General features: G+C 37.5%; 1 protein-coding gene across 2 annotated transcripts in view; it reads right to left on the bottom strand.

The window, feature by feature from the left end:
• GPN1 (GPN-loop GTPase 1) overlaps positions 1-14,178 on the bottom strand; it is a 25,395-nt gene extending 11,217 nt beyond the window's left edge. The window contains exons 1-9 of one of the 2 annotated variants that reach the window (XM_074209817.1): positions 13,983-14,178; positions 13,771-13,864; positions 11,080-11,119; positions 10,468-10,534; positions 8,776-8,813; positions 6,800-6,878; positions 6,276-6,370; positions 5,157-5,202; positions 2,423-2,569 (exon numbers count right to left, since the gene is read on the bottom strand). In XM_074209817.1, the coding sequence (XP_074065918.1) occupies positions 2,423-2,569; positions 5,157-5,202; positions 6,276-6,370; positions 6,800-6,878; positions 8,776-8,813; positions 10,468-10,534; positions 11,080-11,119; positions 13,771-13,864; positions 13,983-14,111 (735 nt within the window). In that variant the 5' untranslated portion in view covers positions 14,112-14,178. Of the gene's footprint in view, positions 1-2,422; positions 2,570-5,156; positions 5,203-6,275; positions 6,371-6,799; positions 6,879-8,775; positions 8,814-10,467; positions 10,535-11,079; positions 11,120-13,393; positions 13,660-13,770; positions 13,865-13,982 lie in introns of those variants that run through there. The other variant, XM_074209818.1, reaches the window with a different exon arrangement.
• Positions 14,179-14,267: the final 89 nt, after the last annotated feature.

A 14,267-nucleotide genomic window follows, 5' to 3' on the forward strand; every position in this document is an offset into this window, starting at 1 on the left:
CAGAGTTAGATACACATTTTTAAACAGAGTCAACAGGAGAATTTGTTTTGCTTGATATGTATATCTGTTATAAGGATTTTGTTTTTATTTTTCCCATGGGGGAGAGGAAACAGGTAATTGGGAGGGAGAAACAAATCCTTGATAATTTTTTTAAGTTACAAATTTTTTTAAAAAATTTCTTTGTTCTGTTTTATTCAAATAGAATTTTTTGTTTGATTTTGTTTTAGTGTTCAAGGGAAAGAGGTTTGTTCCCTTTAAAAAAACCTAAAGTTGAAAAGTTTAAAAAAAACCCGCATATACACAGCAGTTTGGCACAAAAGCATTTCCAGGAATTCAGAAGTGAGAGAACAAAAAGAATTGGAAGTGAATAGAAACATTTCTGACTTAACATCACTTCTTTTCACAAATTATTATTGCAATCCACCAGCTGTACTCCTCCTCACTGCCATCCCTTCACTCAACATATCTGTCTATCAAGACCAGGTGACATACAATTGCCTAAATCAGGTTTTCTGATTCCCCTCCCCATCCAAGACTACCAGAAAGCAATCACTCCCTCCTAAAAATTCTAATAATATTCTGTTCCTCTTTTATAGAACTTTACATGCCTAGATTTTATGCTCCTTGACAGAGTTGTATCCTATCTTGTAGTCAGTGTATTTCCCCCAGGAAATATACTACCTTCATTACCTTGTACTTATAGATACTTAATCATATTTATAGAAAGAAATATCTGTCAATGTTATTTAAGTTATTAATGAATTTAACATTTATTAAATGATTATGAACAAAGCACTGCATTAAACAATAGTGACACAAAAATTAAAAATTATCTAGTTCTGACTGTGACTCAACAGGGATTTGCTGTACCAAGAAGATATAAATGGGGAAATTACATTCTTCCCTCCCAGGATAGAGAAGGATAAAAACTGCAAATCTAGCTGATAAAAGGTAAAAATATTTTCAAAATATTTTTCAGTAAATAAAATCAAACAAGTTGCATGTTTTTGTTCTTTGTCTACGAGGGAAAAGCAAGAAAGAAGCAGAGTTAGGAAGTGAAATTTACAAGTAGCCCAAAGCCTGGAATATTTTATTATTGGAGTCTTCCCTTGAAATCTTTCATAAGATTACCTTCAAGGTAATCTTAGTATATGACCGACCATATCATTCTCAACTCAAACTCCACTGGGAAGGAGGAGGGAGGGAAAGGAAGTAAACAAGCATTTATTAATGCCCCTGATGTACTAAGAGTTTTAAAGCAACCATCTCAGTTGAGCTTCACAACAATCCTGGCAGACAGATACTTTATCATACCCATTTCATAGCTGACAGAGGTTAGAAAGAGGTTAAATAAGTTGAACAGGATCGAACAGCCAGAAAATGTCTGAAATCAAATGCTAACTCAGATCTTCCTGATTTCAGGTCCAATGTTCTATCCACTGCCTTTAATTAATTATCAAATTATATGGCTGTCAATTACTTCTAAGATCAAGTAAGCCCTTCAACAACCTGGCTGCCACTTCCCTTTCAAGTCCTATAATACATTAGCACCCCCCCCCCCAAAAAGCTCCACAGTCCAAACTAGCCTACTGTTCCACAAACAGGGCACTACATCTCCTATCTAGGTCTCTGTAATGACTATCCCCAATACTGGGAAGGCACTTTCCTCCTCATCTCTGACTCTCACAATCACTAGTAGTCCCTTAAGTTCTCTAATATTCAATTCAAGCACTACCTTTTGCATAAAGATTTTCCTTATTCCCTCAGCTGCTAGTATCTTTTATCTTTAAAAAAAAAAACCACTTTGAATTTATTTTCTATTTTCCTTTACATGCTATGTTGCCTCCCTGAGAGAACCTAAGCTTCTTAAAGGCAGGTCCTGTTTCATTTTTATCTGTCTTCACTTAATCTGTTTAAGCTTTATTCTGTTTTTTTCACTGATTGATCAGGATGGCTATTTGAAAGGTTAGAGAAAAATTTCATACATTTACTCCGTGTCAGTGAGATGATAAAATCCAAGGTAACATTTTGAGTGCAAAGTTTAAGTCTTCCTTAAAGTATATTGTAAAGTCAAGGTTTAGTTAAGCAGCTGACAAAAACAGCTGAGTATATTGAACAGCAATAAGTTTATATTCCTTCAAATTTTGTTTTAAGCTGCATATTGTATTCTTATATGTTTCCCACTATAAAATGTTAAATAATGTCCTCTTTTTAAGTTTTATTTAACAAAGAATAAAAGCAAGAATTTAGCTTACAACTAATCTTTTTCAAAGTAATCTATGCCTATTTACTTGACTTCAGTCAAAGAAAGCAGCTAAACCACTGAAGTTTTTGCTCTCTTCTATCCAAGACTTAAATCGAAGATAGCCCTTTACTGAAAAATCCTGGTCATTTCAAAGATGAAAGTGGAGGTGAAACTTACCCTGAGTGAACTATAAAACTCATCCAACACCAGACTCATAGAACGAGTCAGATTACTGACATATGTAGTTTCTTGATTTAAGGCATCCTGGAAGGTCTCAAAATCCTGCATCCATTCCACTGCAAAGCTGTGATCAATGATGTCAGTCTACACCAGGCAGAAAACAGAATGAGTTTGAGAATTAAGCTCACTGTTCATACAACAGGGAAATGGAAAATGACAAGAACATATATGGAAATGAAAATTCTAAACCTAAATATCATGATAAGCATTAGGCTAAAAATTTTGCCAGGGAATTAAACTGTCTATTGAAATATTTTGCCTGACTTCCATATTTCTTCCAGAAAAAGACTCCTCCTTTACCTTTTCTCAGATATTTAGTCATAAGCTACTGTGTTTTTTTCTTTTAAATTTTTCATATCTATCCCTGGTCCATTTTCACAACCTCCACCCTAAGACCAAGCCTTTATTAATTACTTCACAACTTAGCTACCAGAATTAGCACACCCTACCTCTTGTCTCTCTACTACTATAATCCACCCTGGACAAACAGACCTATAGTATCAAATTATCACAATCATTTCTAGAAATTGTCTTTTCAATCTCTAGCCTGAGCTTTCATTTTAAAAAAATTTTTTTTAATTAAATATAAAGACCAGATCCCTGACTCTCTGTCATGAAAATAGACCTGTAAAGATGTACATTTACCTCTATACCCAAGTACTTCATCCCCTCACTAGGAGGTTGGGTGAGTCCTTCAGCATTTCTAGCCAGAGACAGACCTCCTAAAAGCCCTTTCCCTCAACTCATTCTGGAAAGGGTAATTATATGAATACTCTAATTCTTTCTGATATTCTTGCTGTCTCAGTGACTCCCCTGTTCACCATTCCCTCCTATCTTGTGTCTTTCCCTACTTAAGTGAAAGCTCCTTGAGGGTCCTTGTCTTCATTTTCCCAAAATTCAACATAATTTCTGGCACATGGAAAGTGCTTAATAAATTCTTTCATTCATTCAATCACCTCCCAGATCAAAAACCTCAAAAGGCTTACTTTATGCTCAACCATTTTTAAAAGATCCCTGCTTTCTACAGGATCAAGCACAAACATGTCCCTGATATTCAAGGACCCTCATAAATGGCCTCAAAGCAACTTCTATTCCTTTATGTATCCTTCCAAGTTTCCACTCATTTCCAAATCTCACTCATTCTAGTCAACACAAAAAGTCCCTTGCATTCCTTGCTCCTTATCATAGTGCATTCTACCAAGAATGAAATAATGTACTTTGTCCTTATATCACATCCATTCCTTAACACTCAAACTCTGATCTCAACTCTTTTGTCAATATAATTCCCAAAAAGAAAACAGGATCTTTAAATAAATTTTTGCTCTCTTTAGATAATCCAAGCTAAAATGATCTCTTCCTTTTTCTGAGTACTTATTGTATGCAAATATGATATACTTTACCTTTTAAATTGTATTTATTTTTTGCCTCAATTAGAAGATATAATAGAAGGACAGCCATAAATGACATAAGAGCCAAGAAATTAACAATACAAATACTAACATTTCCAACTGTCTTAGCAATCACTTTATCTAACAAGACAAAAGTTTAAAAATTATATCAGAGAGCAGCTAGGTGGTGCAGTGGATAGAGCAACAGCCCAGGAGTCAGGAGGACCTGAGTTCACATCCAGCCTCAGAACCAAGAGAACTTATGTACACATTAACAACAGCACTGTGAGACGATCAACCTTGATGGAAGCAGCTCCTTTCAGCAGTTCAGAGAGGTAGGACAACAATATTAGACAGACTATGGAAAATGCTATCCCCATCCTGAGGAAGAAAAAGCAAACCAAACCAAACTAAAAAAAAAAAAATTAAAAAATCCTTCAGAATCTGATTAACACTTTATAAAAAAAAATCTCTTACATATCTCTTTCCCTCAATCCCAGTTCCTCATACAGAAAATGACTTAATCTATAAACACAAATATATATGCACAATGTTAACCTATTTGCCGCTGAGGGAAGGGGGAATGGGAAGGGAGGATGGAAGGAAATTCTGTAACTTAAACGAATACATATGCATATGTATGAATGTTGAAAAACTTTCATAACATGCATTTGTAGAAATAAAATATGAATTGAAAAAAACAAAGTCAGCCTCAGACACTTAATAACTACCAAGGGGCAAGTCACTTAACCCCAAAGCCTTGCAAAAAAACTCCAAACAAAAAAACAAAGATGATTCTAATCTCTAATCAAGTAAGTTCTTGAATCTCTCTACCTATCCTATCTACATGGGAGTATTTTATCACAAACAGTAGTTCCTCTTCTCTAATATGAATATGTTCAGTCATCCTATGATGGACTGCTTAAAGAGACTGATAGAGAGATTTTTTTTATAGCCTATTCTCTTCTGGAAAAATAGAGGGCATCTACAGCACTCTCTCACCTACAGCAATTTTCCTCACCCACCAAATTTTCCCACAAGAAAACACTGAAAAAAAAGAAGACGACTCATGACAATTTAGACACCAAACATCAACATTAATTTTTACAGTCTGACAGGGCTTTGGAAATCACCTAGTCTTCTACCATATGAGGGGACTGAAGCCCAAAGAAATTAAATAATTTGTCCAAGGTCACACAAATAGTAGGAAGGTTGGGCCTACAGTCCACACTTACTTCCTCTCAGTCCAGTAGAGAATCCACATGATGCTGAAGGTCACCTACCTTGTTCATGACCACAATGAAAGGTAACTTGGTTTTATACAGGATACTGAAAAAAGAAGCAAGCAACAGTAATAATATGTAACATCCAGGCAAAGTGAAGCAAATGATCAGCATCAAAGTACTATTGTTAGTTCAGAATGATACCCCTTCCAGGAGGAAAATCAACTCCCTCCAACACAAAAACAATAAAAACCCTTTTTGTACACCTCAAAATATTGGTAATGACAGATTTTAATGTTGTTAAATTGCAACTGAATACAAAGTTATTAGTTACTGCTCCTATCAAGAAGTTATTTTACATACCTAGTAAAGGTGAAAACATCACAGATAGATTGAACAATATTGACTGAAGCAGAGTAATGACTTAATATACTTTCCTCCTCTTAGTAAAACTATGTCTGCAGAATGTTGCATTTAAACAATCAAAAAAGCATTTCACAAGGGCATACTAAATGCCATTCATTGTCAGAGGCAGTTGCTAGGTTTGCTAGTTCAGATTAATGAGGACTAAAAGAGAAGCACGAGGGTGGTAGATAGGGTTGGAAGTGGAGTGAGGCTCATTGGAAAGAGGCTATGAAATAGAGAAGACAGCATTCGTTTTTTAAAAACTCTATTCTGTCTAGTAAACAAAGTTTCTACATCAACCAATTTGACTTGCTACACCTGTATAAGAGGGTTCATCACTTTAAGTGATAGTCCCAAAAGCCATCAAACACAATTTCTCTAGATATTTAACATTCATTCTGGTTTTAGCCTTTCCCTTTCTAATGTCTCTACTTGTATTCAGTCAGAGCAATGGCTATGTCCTGTTGCCACTATTATTAACTTTGCAAATTCACCTATTACTGTGATAATATAACAGCCCTCAGACCCAAAGGAAGCATCTGTTTTGATCACATCCCATTTAATGGAGTGAAACTGTTCAAAAGATCCTTGTTCAAACTCTCTTTATGATGAGCAAGATGAGGCCCTACCTTTTATACAATCACGAAGTTGGGGAGTTCAAGTGAACTCAAGTGAGGGAATTCCTGGGGACAAGAAGCTTCAACAAAGAATCTTAAAATCAACAAAAAGATTAAAATGGAAAGGCAATGGGATGTGCCTCCCAAGAAGTCTTACCTGCATGCATACAACATGTTGGACATGAAGGTAACAGGGTTGGTGCTTCTAGATGTATCCATTACATAAATAACAATTGTTGGAAATGAGGAAGCCTAAAGAAACAAGTTATATCAAATTCTTGTGAGGAGCAAGTGCTTTATCCCAAATGACTCTGCTACCTTTCCAAGCAAAAGATGTCCTGCTCTTGATCCCATGTTTAAAAGAGATGGGAACTCATGAAACTCAGCTCAAGTGCCATCTCCTCCATGAAGCTCCCCTTGATATTCTGCCCCCCCCAAATAAAGATTTTAGTGATCTTCTTTCTCAAAATTCTTTAACTAATTCATCTGTGTATATGCTCTATTCCACCCTCCCCCCAAGACAACTTGGGCAAGGATTCTTGTTTTTCTATCTTCCTTCCTTAACAGTGTCTGGTAAATAAGAGCCCAATTTTTTTTTAAATGATATTAAAATAGGGGTTTCTCACTTTAATCACTCTCCAACAATCTAATCTCTCAGTCACAGGGAAAAACAAGACTTACCAGGGCTTCAGTGATAATTGTACCAGAAGCTGACCAAGTGAACACCTCAATTTGTCCAGGTGTATCAATCAAGACGTACCTGTTTTAAGGGCAAATAAATAATAACTACAACTATGTAATAAGATATTCTGGATGAAGGATTTACAAAAACTAAAAATACTAAGATATTCAATACCACAATATTGTTGACTCCTAAAATCTGAAACCCAACAATTTAATATAATTCCAAAGCTGTGTTTGTCTTTGTTTTCCTATTATGGATTAATAATCCCAACTACTTCACTAAAAATATAAAAACATATTTTATGGGGCGGTTAGGTGACACAGTAGATAGAGAATCAGCCCCAGAGTCAGGAGGACCTAAGTTCAAATCCAGCCTCAGATGCTTAATAATTATTTAGTTCTGTGACCTTGGGCTTAACCCCATTGCCTTGCAAATACATACATACATACTCTCAAAGTTACCTTTGTGTCTGTAATCGGACACAGATAAAATTTCTAAGTATCTAAATATAATAGATTCTTTCACAAATATAGGGCAACAATGTAAAAATTCATTGTCATTGGAAATGGTTGTTTGAGAGAGTGAATTAAACTAGGGTCCATAAAAAAGAGATTTCATGGAGATAAGCAAACTCTTCAAACAAAATTTAAAAGAAAAACAAAAAAGAAATCAGAGGCTGCTGAATGTTCTATGCCATACATATCCAGAGTTAACATCTTAGAACTGGTTAATCTCTAAGTGATCAGAAAAGCAAGAATAATATTTAGAAATAACTTTATAGCCAAGTGTTAATATGCCAACTATGACTGTACTTTCTATGTTAGTGCCTTTTATTTTCTTTAGTTAATGCCTCTGAATCTCAAGTCAGGAGTAGAGATTGGAAAGATACAACTGAGTTTAAACTCTATTTTCCTCCTGGAGTTCCAATATTCAATACCAAGGACACTATTTAAACAGCAAATTTGAACAGTCCTTTAGACCAGAGGTGGTAAACTCCCAACCTGCTACAAATCTCTCAATGGAGAAATGTAACAAAACATAATGTTAATTTGTGGTTTTTAAAGTCAATATTCCATTTCTATTTAAGCTTGATAACACTGGTTTAGACCATTAGTTCTCCTAGGTCAGATAAATACTGGAGATATGCCTATGATGATGATGATGATGCTTATCCTTCATCAATGAAGAAGAAGACCATGATATCAGGGAGCTGAGGTCATAATAAGCAAACGAATTGGATTGAATGACGGGGTGCTGTGCTTTGTCATCAACCTCACTTTCTCCTCTGGAATCATCTGAGTCCAGTGGCCAGATATGAATCAGAGTGATAGGAGATGACCCTGGATGAAAGGTAATCTGGTTAAATGACTTGCCCAAGGTCACACAGCTAAATAATTATTAAGTAGGTAAGGCCAGATTTTAACTCAGGTCCTCCTAACTCTAGGGCTGATGCTCTATTCACTACGCCAACTAGCTTCCCAATTAAAAAAATATATAAAACTTTCACCCTCCCCTTTCTGAGCAAAATTATCACCCAGAAAGTCCTTAATATAATTAGCATTCTCTGAGTTTTATTTGCTTCAAAAAAAGACCAATAAGAGAAAAAACCAGGAAATAATAGTGCTCAGAAGGCAGGGAGGGTAGACTTCCTAAGAGTAGACTTGGAAGGCAAATGACTTAAGCCAGACTTTCTTCTCATTAGCGACCTAGAGACTCTTAAAGGTCTTAGGAATAACCTGAGAATATTCAGTCTAACAGTTGACTGAATTTGGTTTTATGCAGCTCCCTAATTATTCATTTCTATTTCTTTCATATATTAACTCTTATTTGCCTCAAAAGGAAAGGCAGGAACCAAACCATAGCTTTCTTTTGTATGTTACATAATGCTCAGTATAGTGTGTGTGTGTGTGTGTGTGTGTGTGTGTGTGTGTGTGTGTGTGTGTGTAAAATATATTAATGTAAAGTTACTCACTGGGACATGTTCTGGGACTTCTCAATAAACTTCATGACCTAGAAGAAAAGAGAAATGGTTCTTGAAGATATTAGGGACATTTATGGGTCAGAAACTTGCCCATGATAGCAAAAAGCACACAAGAAGATTCAAAGTTGGAAAGTATGTGATTTATTTCAGGGTGCTATGTATGAGAGGTGCTAAATGGGAATAGGAACACTTCTCCTATTTCAGGTCCTCCTCATAATAAAATCATGCACAGATTCAACTGACTTTGAAAAAAAATAACATTTTCAGGTTTAGAAAGTGGTTTCAATATGCTGTCTTATTTGGCACTCATCCACAAACCTAAACTCTAATAAAGGATTCTGAGGCTCAAAAAGTGAAATGATTTACCCACAGTCACACAATATCTAAAGCAAGACTTAAAGCTAGGTTTAACATTCACCCAAAAGCTCTTTTCTCTATACCATGCTTCCTAAAGATCAATATTTAAATAAGATCAACAGCCAATATTTAAAATAGCACTTGAAAGTATGCAAAATGTTTTACATACATTAGCTCATCTGATTCTTACAACAATTCTGTGAGCTAGGGAATATTGCCAGCCCCATTTTACAGATGAGGAAACTAAGTTGAGAGAGGTTAACTACCTGAAACACACAGCTAGTAGCCAAGGCAGGTTTTAAACTCTGACCTTTTTTTATTTTTTAATTTTTTTAAATAAAAGATTTTATTTATTTTGAGTTTTATAATTTTCCCCCAATCTTGCTTCCCTTCCCCCAAGGCAGTCTATAAGTCTTTATATTGCTTCCATGGTATACACTGATCTAAGGTGAATGGGATGAGAGAGAAATCATATCCTTAAGGAAGAAAAGTATAAACTCTGACCTACTTGACAGGAATCTAGAGCTCAATCTAGTCTGCTACTATAAAGCAGCAACATGGTAAGGGTGTAATACAATAATCTGGGGTTAAAACTAAAAAAACCCAGATCATACATCTCATCCAAGACTGACTTTGGTCAAGTTCTGAGTCTTCTATTACCAACTATAATAGAGATAATAAAAATCTTCACTTGAAACAATGACAGATTAATAGATTAGGGATAATAAAGTTGTCAAGATTTTCAGTAGAAAGTGATATAAAAAAGGTTAAATGGTTTAAAGAATTATAATTTATATTAATAAAAATTTATCCTCCATCCATAATATGTCCCCCAAAGAAAGATCAGAATGCAAGTCAGTTAACAGATAAGAAATAGATCCCTTCTAGTTTTCTGGTTATATTATTAATTGTGAAATAATAACAATAATTTATGTTTCATACTTCAGTCTTTTTTCCAAGGTATTCTTCACTTATATTTTATAATCCTTATCAAATATTAAGGATAGATTTTATAAATTATTATTATTATTTTATAGCTAAGCAAACAAACACAGAAAGACTAAATGACTTACGTAAGACTACACTGCTAGAAAGAGGGAAAGGTGGTATTAGAACTAAACCTGACTCTTGATTCCAAAGTTCTTATGACTCTACTACTCTTTCCTTGCAGCTTTACTCAGTTATGGCATCCTAACTAAAATAGCTTCTGTGCTGACATTTCCTACATATATATTCACATTTATCCAGAGCTTTCCTCATAAAGTGATCAAACATACATATAAAATCCACAATTTTATAGTACTACAGAAGGGAAGATATACATACCTGATCAAACCTGGTAGCAAAGAGATTAAGGGAGGTCACTATGCCACCATTGGGTCCAAGTCCATATCTATGCACAGTTCAGAAATTCAAATATTTAAGAGCAATCTAATAGATTTCAAAGCTAGTATTATCACTAATGCAAAGATCACTCTGATATTAACATAACACAACTAGGCTTTGAAAAACTGTAAACCTATCCCAAATTAACAGATTAACAAAAGCTAAACCTGCTTACAAAAGTACAATGTGATAAATCAATGGTACAAGCTCTTCTTTCAGTTCTCATTTCACATTGAAGCATAGGAGAAATGAAAGGACTTCTAAAAATCTTCCAAATTTTATCAGTTCATTTTGTAATTTATTATAAATCTGGGTTTATGTCAAGGAGGTTGAAACCATTTAGAAAAGGTTTCTAGGTTAGCATATCTTTCCCAGATTTATCCTCCATTTTTCTCCTTTAAAAAACTAATTACATCATGGTAATCACGTGATTAGGCTAGTATTTGTCAAAAAGTATGAACTACACTGCAAAGTCTTCTAATTTTATAAACCTAGCCAGAAAAAAAACAAACAGGAGTTAGGAAAAACACTAGTAAATATAGAAAAGGATACTGTTTCATGACTTCCTTATATTTCACTGTGTCCCGAATATCTAAAAAAAATAATAATAATAATAATATTAATAATGAGACTAACATTTGGGACTCTACGTGACCAAAATCAGTCCTGGATGAGATTTATGAGACATTATATCAATAGTCTTAAAAGAACTGAGCAATGGGGGCGGCTAGGTGGCGCAGTGGATAAAGCACTGGCCCTGGAGTCAGGAGTACCTGGGTTCAAATCCGGTCTCAGACACTTAATAATTACCTAGCTGTGTGGCCTTGGGCAAGCCACTTAACCCCATTTGCCTTGCAAAAACCTAAAAGAATTGAGCAATGAGTAATTTCTATTTCCTTTTAAGTGAAGAATTTCTTCCTCACCATCAGAATTTGTCTTTCTATCTGTCTCCTATGTGTTCCACATCAGAAAGTAAGAATGTGGAAACAGAATGGTTAGAGAAACAGTGTAACATAAAGGGAAAATAAATTTAAGCCTATTAACCCTTAATGACATTATTCCCCCTCTAAGCAGTCAGACACCTCATTAGATAAAAAGGTATAACCATCAAGGTGGTTCATACAGTAACCTGGAAGCTCACAGGATAGTTACACTTGGATTCCAGCTATATAGTACTGATGATTTTATAAAATAGTGAGCTGGAGGAGTCAGGAAATAAACATAATTTTTCCTTGGGGGCCATCATTCAAAGGCACATCATCCAAATATGAACATGACACACAAAAATAAGGGGGGTTTTTTTGGGGGGGATTAGGTTTTTGCAAGGCAAATGGGGTTAAGTGGCTTGCCCAAGGCCACACAGCTAGCTAATTATTAAGTGTCTGAGACCGGATTTGAACCCAGGTACTCCTGACTCCAGGGCCGGTGCTTTATCCACTGCGCCACCTAGCCGCCCCAGAAATAAGTTTTAAGTTTCATTCTGCTCCACACCTTCCCAATTACCTCTAAGTAATGAAGATATCAATTCAATTCAGCAACAATTTATTAAATGTTTTCTTAATAAATGAAGGCACTGTAAAATTACTGAGATAACCTTGTTCTTAAGTAGTCATAACCTAAGGGGGTTGACACACATACACACAAACACCAGCATGATGACATGTAAAATGTGGTAGGACAAAAGGTCTACCCAAAGGTCTATAAGTAATACAAGGAAGGAGATAAGATTTTCAGGTTGAATGAGGGTGGGGAGAAGATGGGGAAAAGGGTAAGACTTCCTGAAGATGTAGCATATTAACTGGGTCAGGAATGGTCCTAAGTCAATATTCAATAAGTGCCTAGGTGGCCAGAAAATCCCTCCCCTCAAGTAACTCAGATCATAAAGGAGGGATATCAATAAAGAATGACTTACTCATACCATTTCAAACTATACTTTCCAAAAGATAAACCATATACCTCCTCCCACAGCAAAAGCCACATCCCACACAAAGCTGAAAGGAACCTCAAACTTATCTCATATTAAACTCATCCTCAAAATTCCTGATGAGTGAATTGGTCACATAGTATCCACCTGCAAACCTACTTCTAGACAAACTCTGATTATTAGGTCATTTCTCCTTAAGGAACCTTAGCGGTTCAATACCCTCATTTTATAGATGAAGAAACTGTATCAGAGAGGTTACCTGATTTGCCCATGGTCATTCAGTTAGAAAGTACCCAAAGCCCATCTCCTAGCAAATCATTTTAAAAAATATTTGATTAAATGAATTGTTTTGATACAGAGAATGAAAACCTTTCTGTCCAAATCTTCATACTGTAGCAAACCAAAATTAGTATCTAAACTTATAGACTCCCGCAATTTATAAGCATCTTATGGCTAAAGACAATATGATTTAAGGTAACCTAAAGAGTCAGAAGTTGGGGCAGCTAGGTGGCACAGTGGATAGAGCAATGGCCCTGGAGTCAGGAGGATCTGGGTTCAAATCTGACCTCTGACACTTAATTACCTACTTGTGTGGCCTTGGGCAAGCCACTTAACCCCATTTGCCTTGCAAAAAAAAAAGAGTCAGAAGTAGAATAAAAGAACGACTCTAGAATCAGGAAGCTCTAAAATACAACATATCTAAGTGACACTAGAAGTCAGTAACTTAGGATCACAGATTTAAAGTAGGAAAAGTAAGTCATTGTCTACAAAAAAGATGAAATTCTCTAAAGGGAAACAACGAAGCCGTACAAAAACAGAATGAAGTGCTATAAACAGGGGCGGATTCCTAACTGAGTAGAGAGTTAGCGTTCAGGCTTCCCATATAAAACGAATGACTGATTTAACTGATGAATGATCTAATCAACAAGTATCCAGCATTACCATTCACGGAACAGAACAGTAATGGCCCCCATCCCAGGCCTCTTCTAACTCTAAGAACAACTTGAGCCTCTTAGACTCCGTCAGCGTTTCTTCTTCTCCGGTTCCTATTTATCCTGCCCAGAGCTTCCTTGTCCACCTTTTCTCCAGGTAGTTCCCCCCTCAGGGGCCCGCTCCTTTGTCCCTCTGAAGCCCCGGGCCGGCGGAGCGGCTGGCCCTCCACAGAACGCTTCCTGCCTGTTGGAAAAGGCCCTTTTGTCCCCTCAAGTTCCCAAATCTTGGCAAACGGCGTCGAGCAAAGCGGGGCGCGGGGCGCGGGGCGGCTGCGTGGGGGCTCTGGGGGCTCGCGGACACGCGGCTTCTGGGGGGGCCCGACTCACCGATGTTGGCCGGGAAGGGGACCTCGTGCACCGCGGGGTCCAGGTTGATCACGTAGGGCGGCGAACCCAGGCCGTGCAGGTATCCCGTGAGCCTCTGCGGGAGAGAGCACCGGTAGACAAGGCGGAGGTGGCCCACCGGCGCGGGCCCGCCAGCCCGGCCCGGGCCCCCGGGGCAACAGCCGCTCCCCACCGCCCCCCGCGCCGCGCCTCACCTGCACGAAGGTCGTCTTCCCGGACCCCGCCATCCCCAGGACCAGGAGGCACACTGGAGGGTGGGGGTGAGGGTGAGGCCGGGGGCTCCCCTTCGCCTCCGGAGAAGCAGCTGCCCCGGAGGCATCCATCTTCCAGAGCAAAGCAGCGCCTGCGCAGAGCGGCGCCGGAAGCGACTGTCCGGGTCCGGAGCGGCCTTGGGTAGGCGAGCAGCGGAGTGCGACGATCCGCGCTCGGCGCCGGCCTACAGACCTGGCCCAGGCCCCGGAAGGAGGCGGGGCCAAAGC

Source organism: Macrotis lagotis, chromosome 1 (genome assembly GCF_037893015.1).
Source record: "Macrotis lagotis isolate mMagLag1 chromosome 1, bilby.v1.9.chrom.fasta, whole genome shotgun sequence".
NCBI classification, from domain to species: Eukaryota; Metazoa; Chordata; class Mammalia; order Peramelemorphia; family Peramelidae; genus Macrotis; species Macrotis lagotis.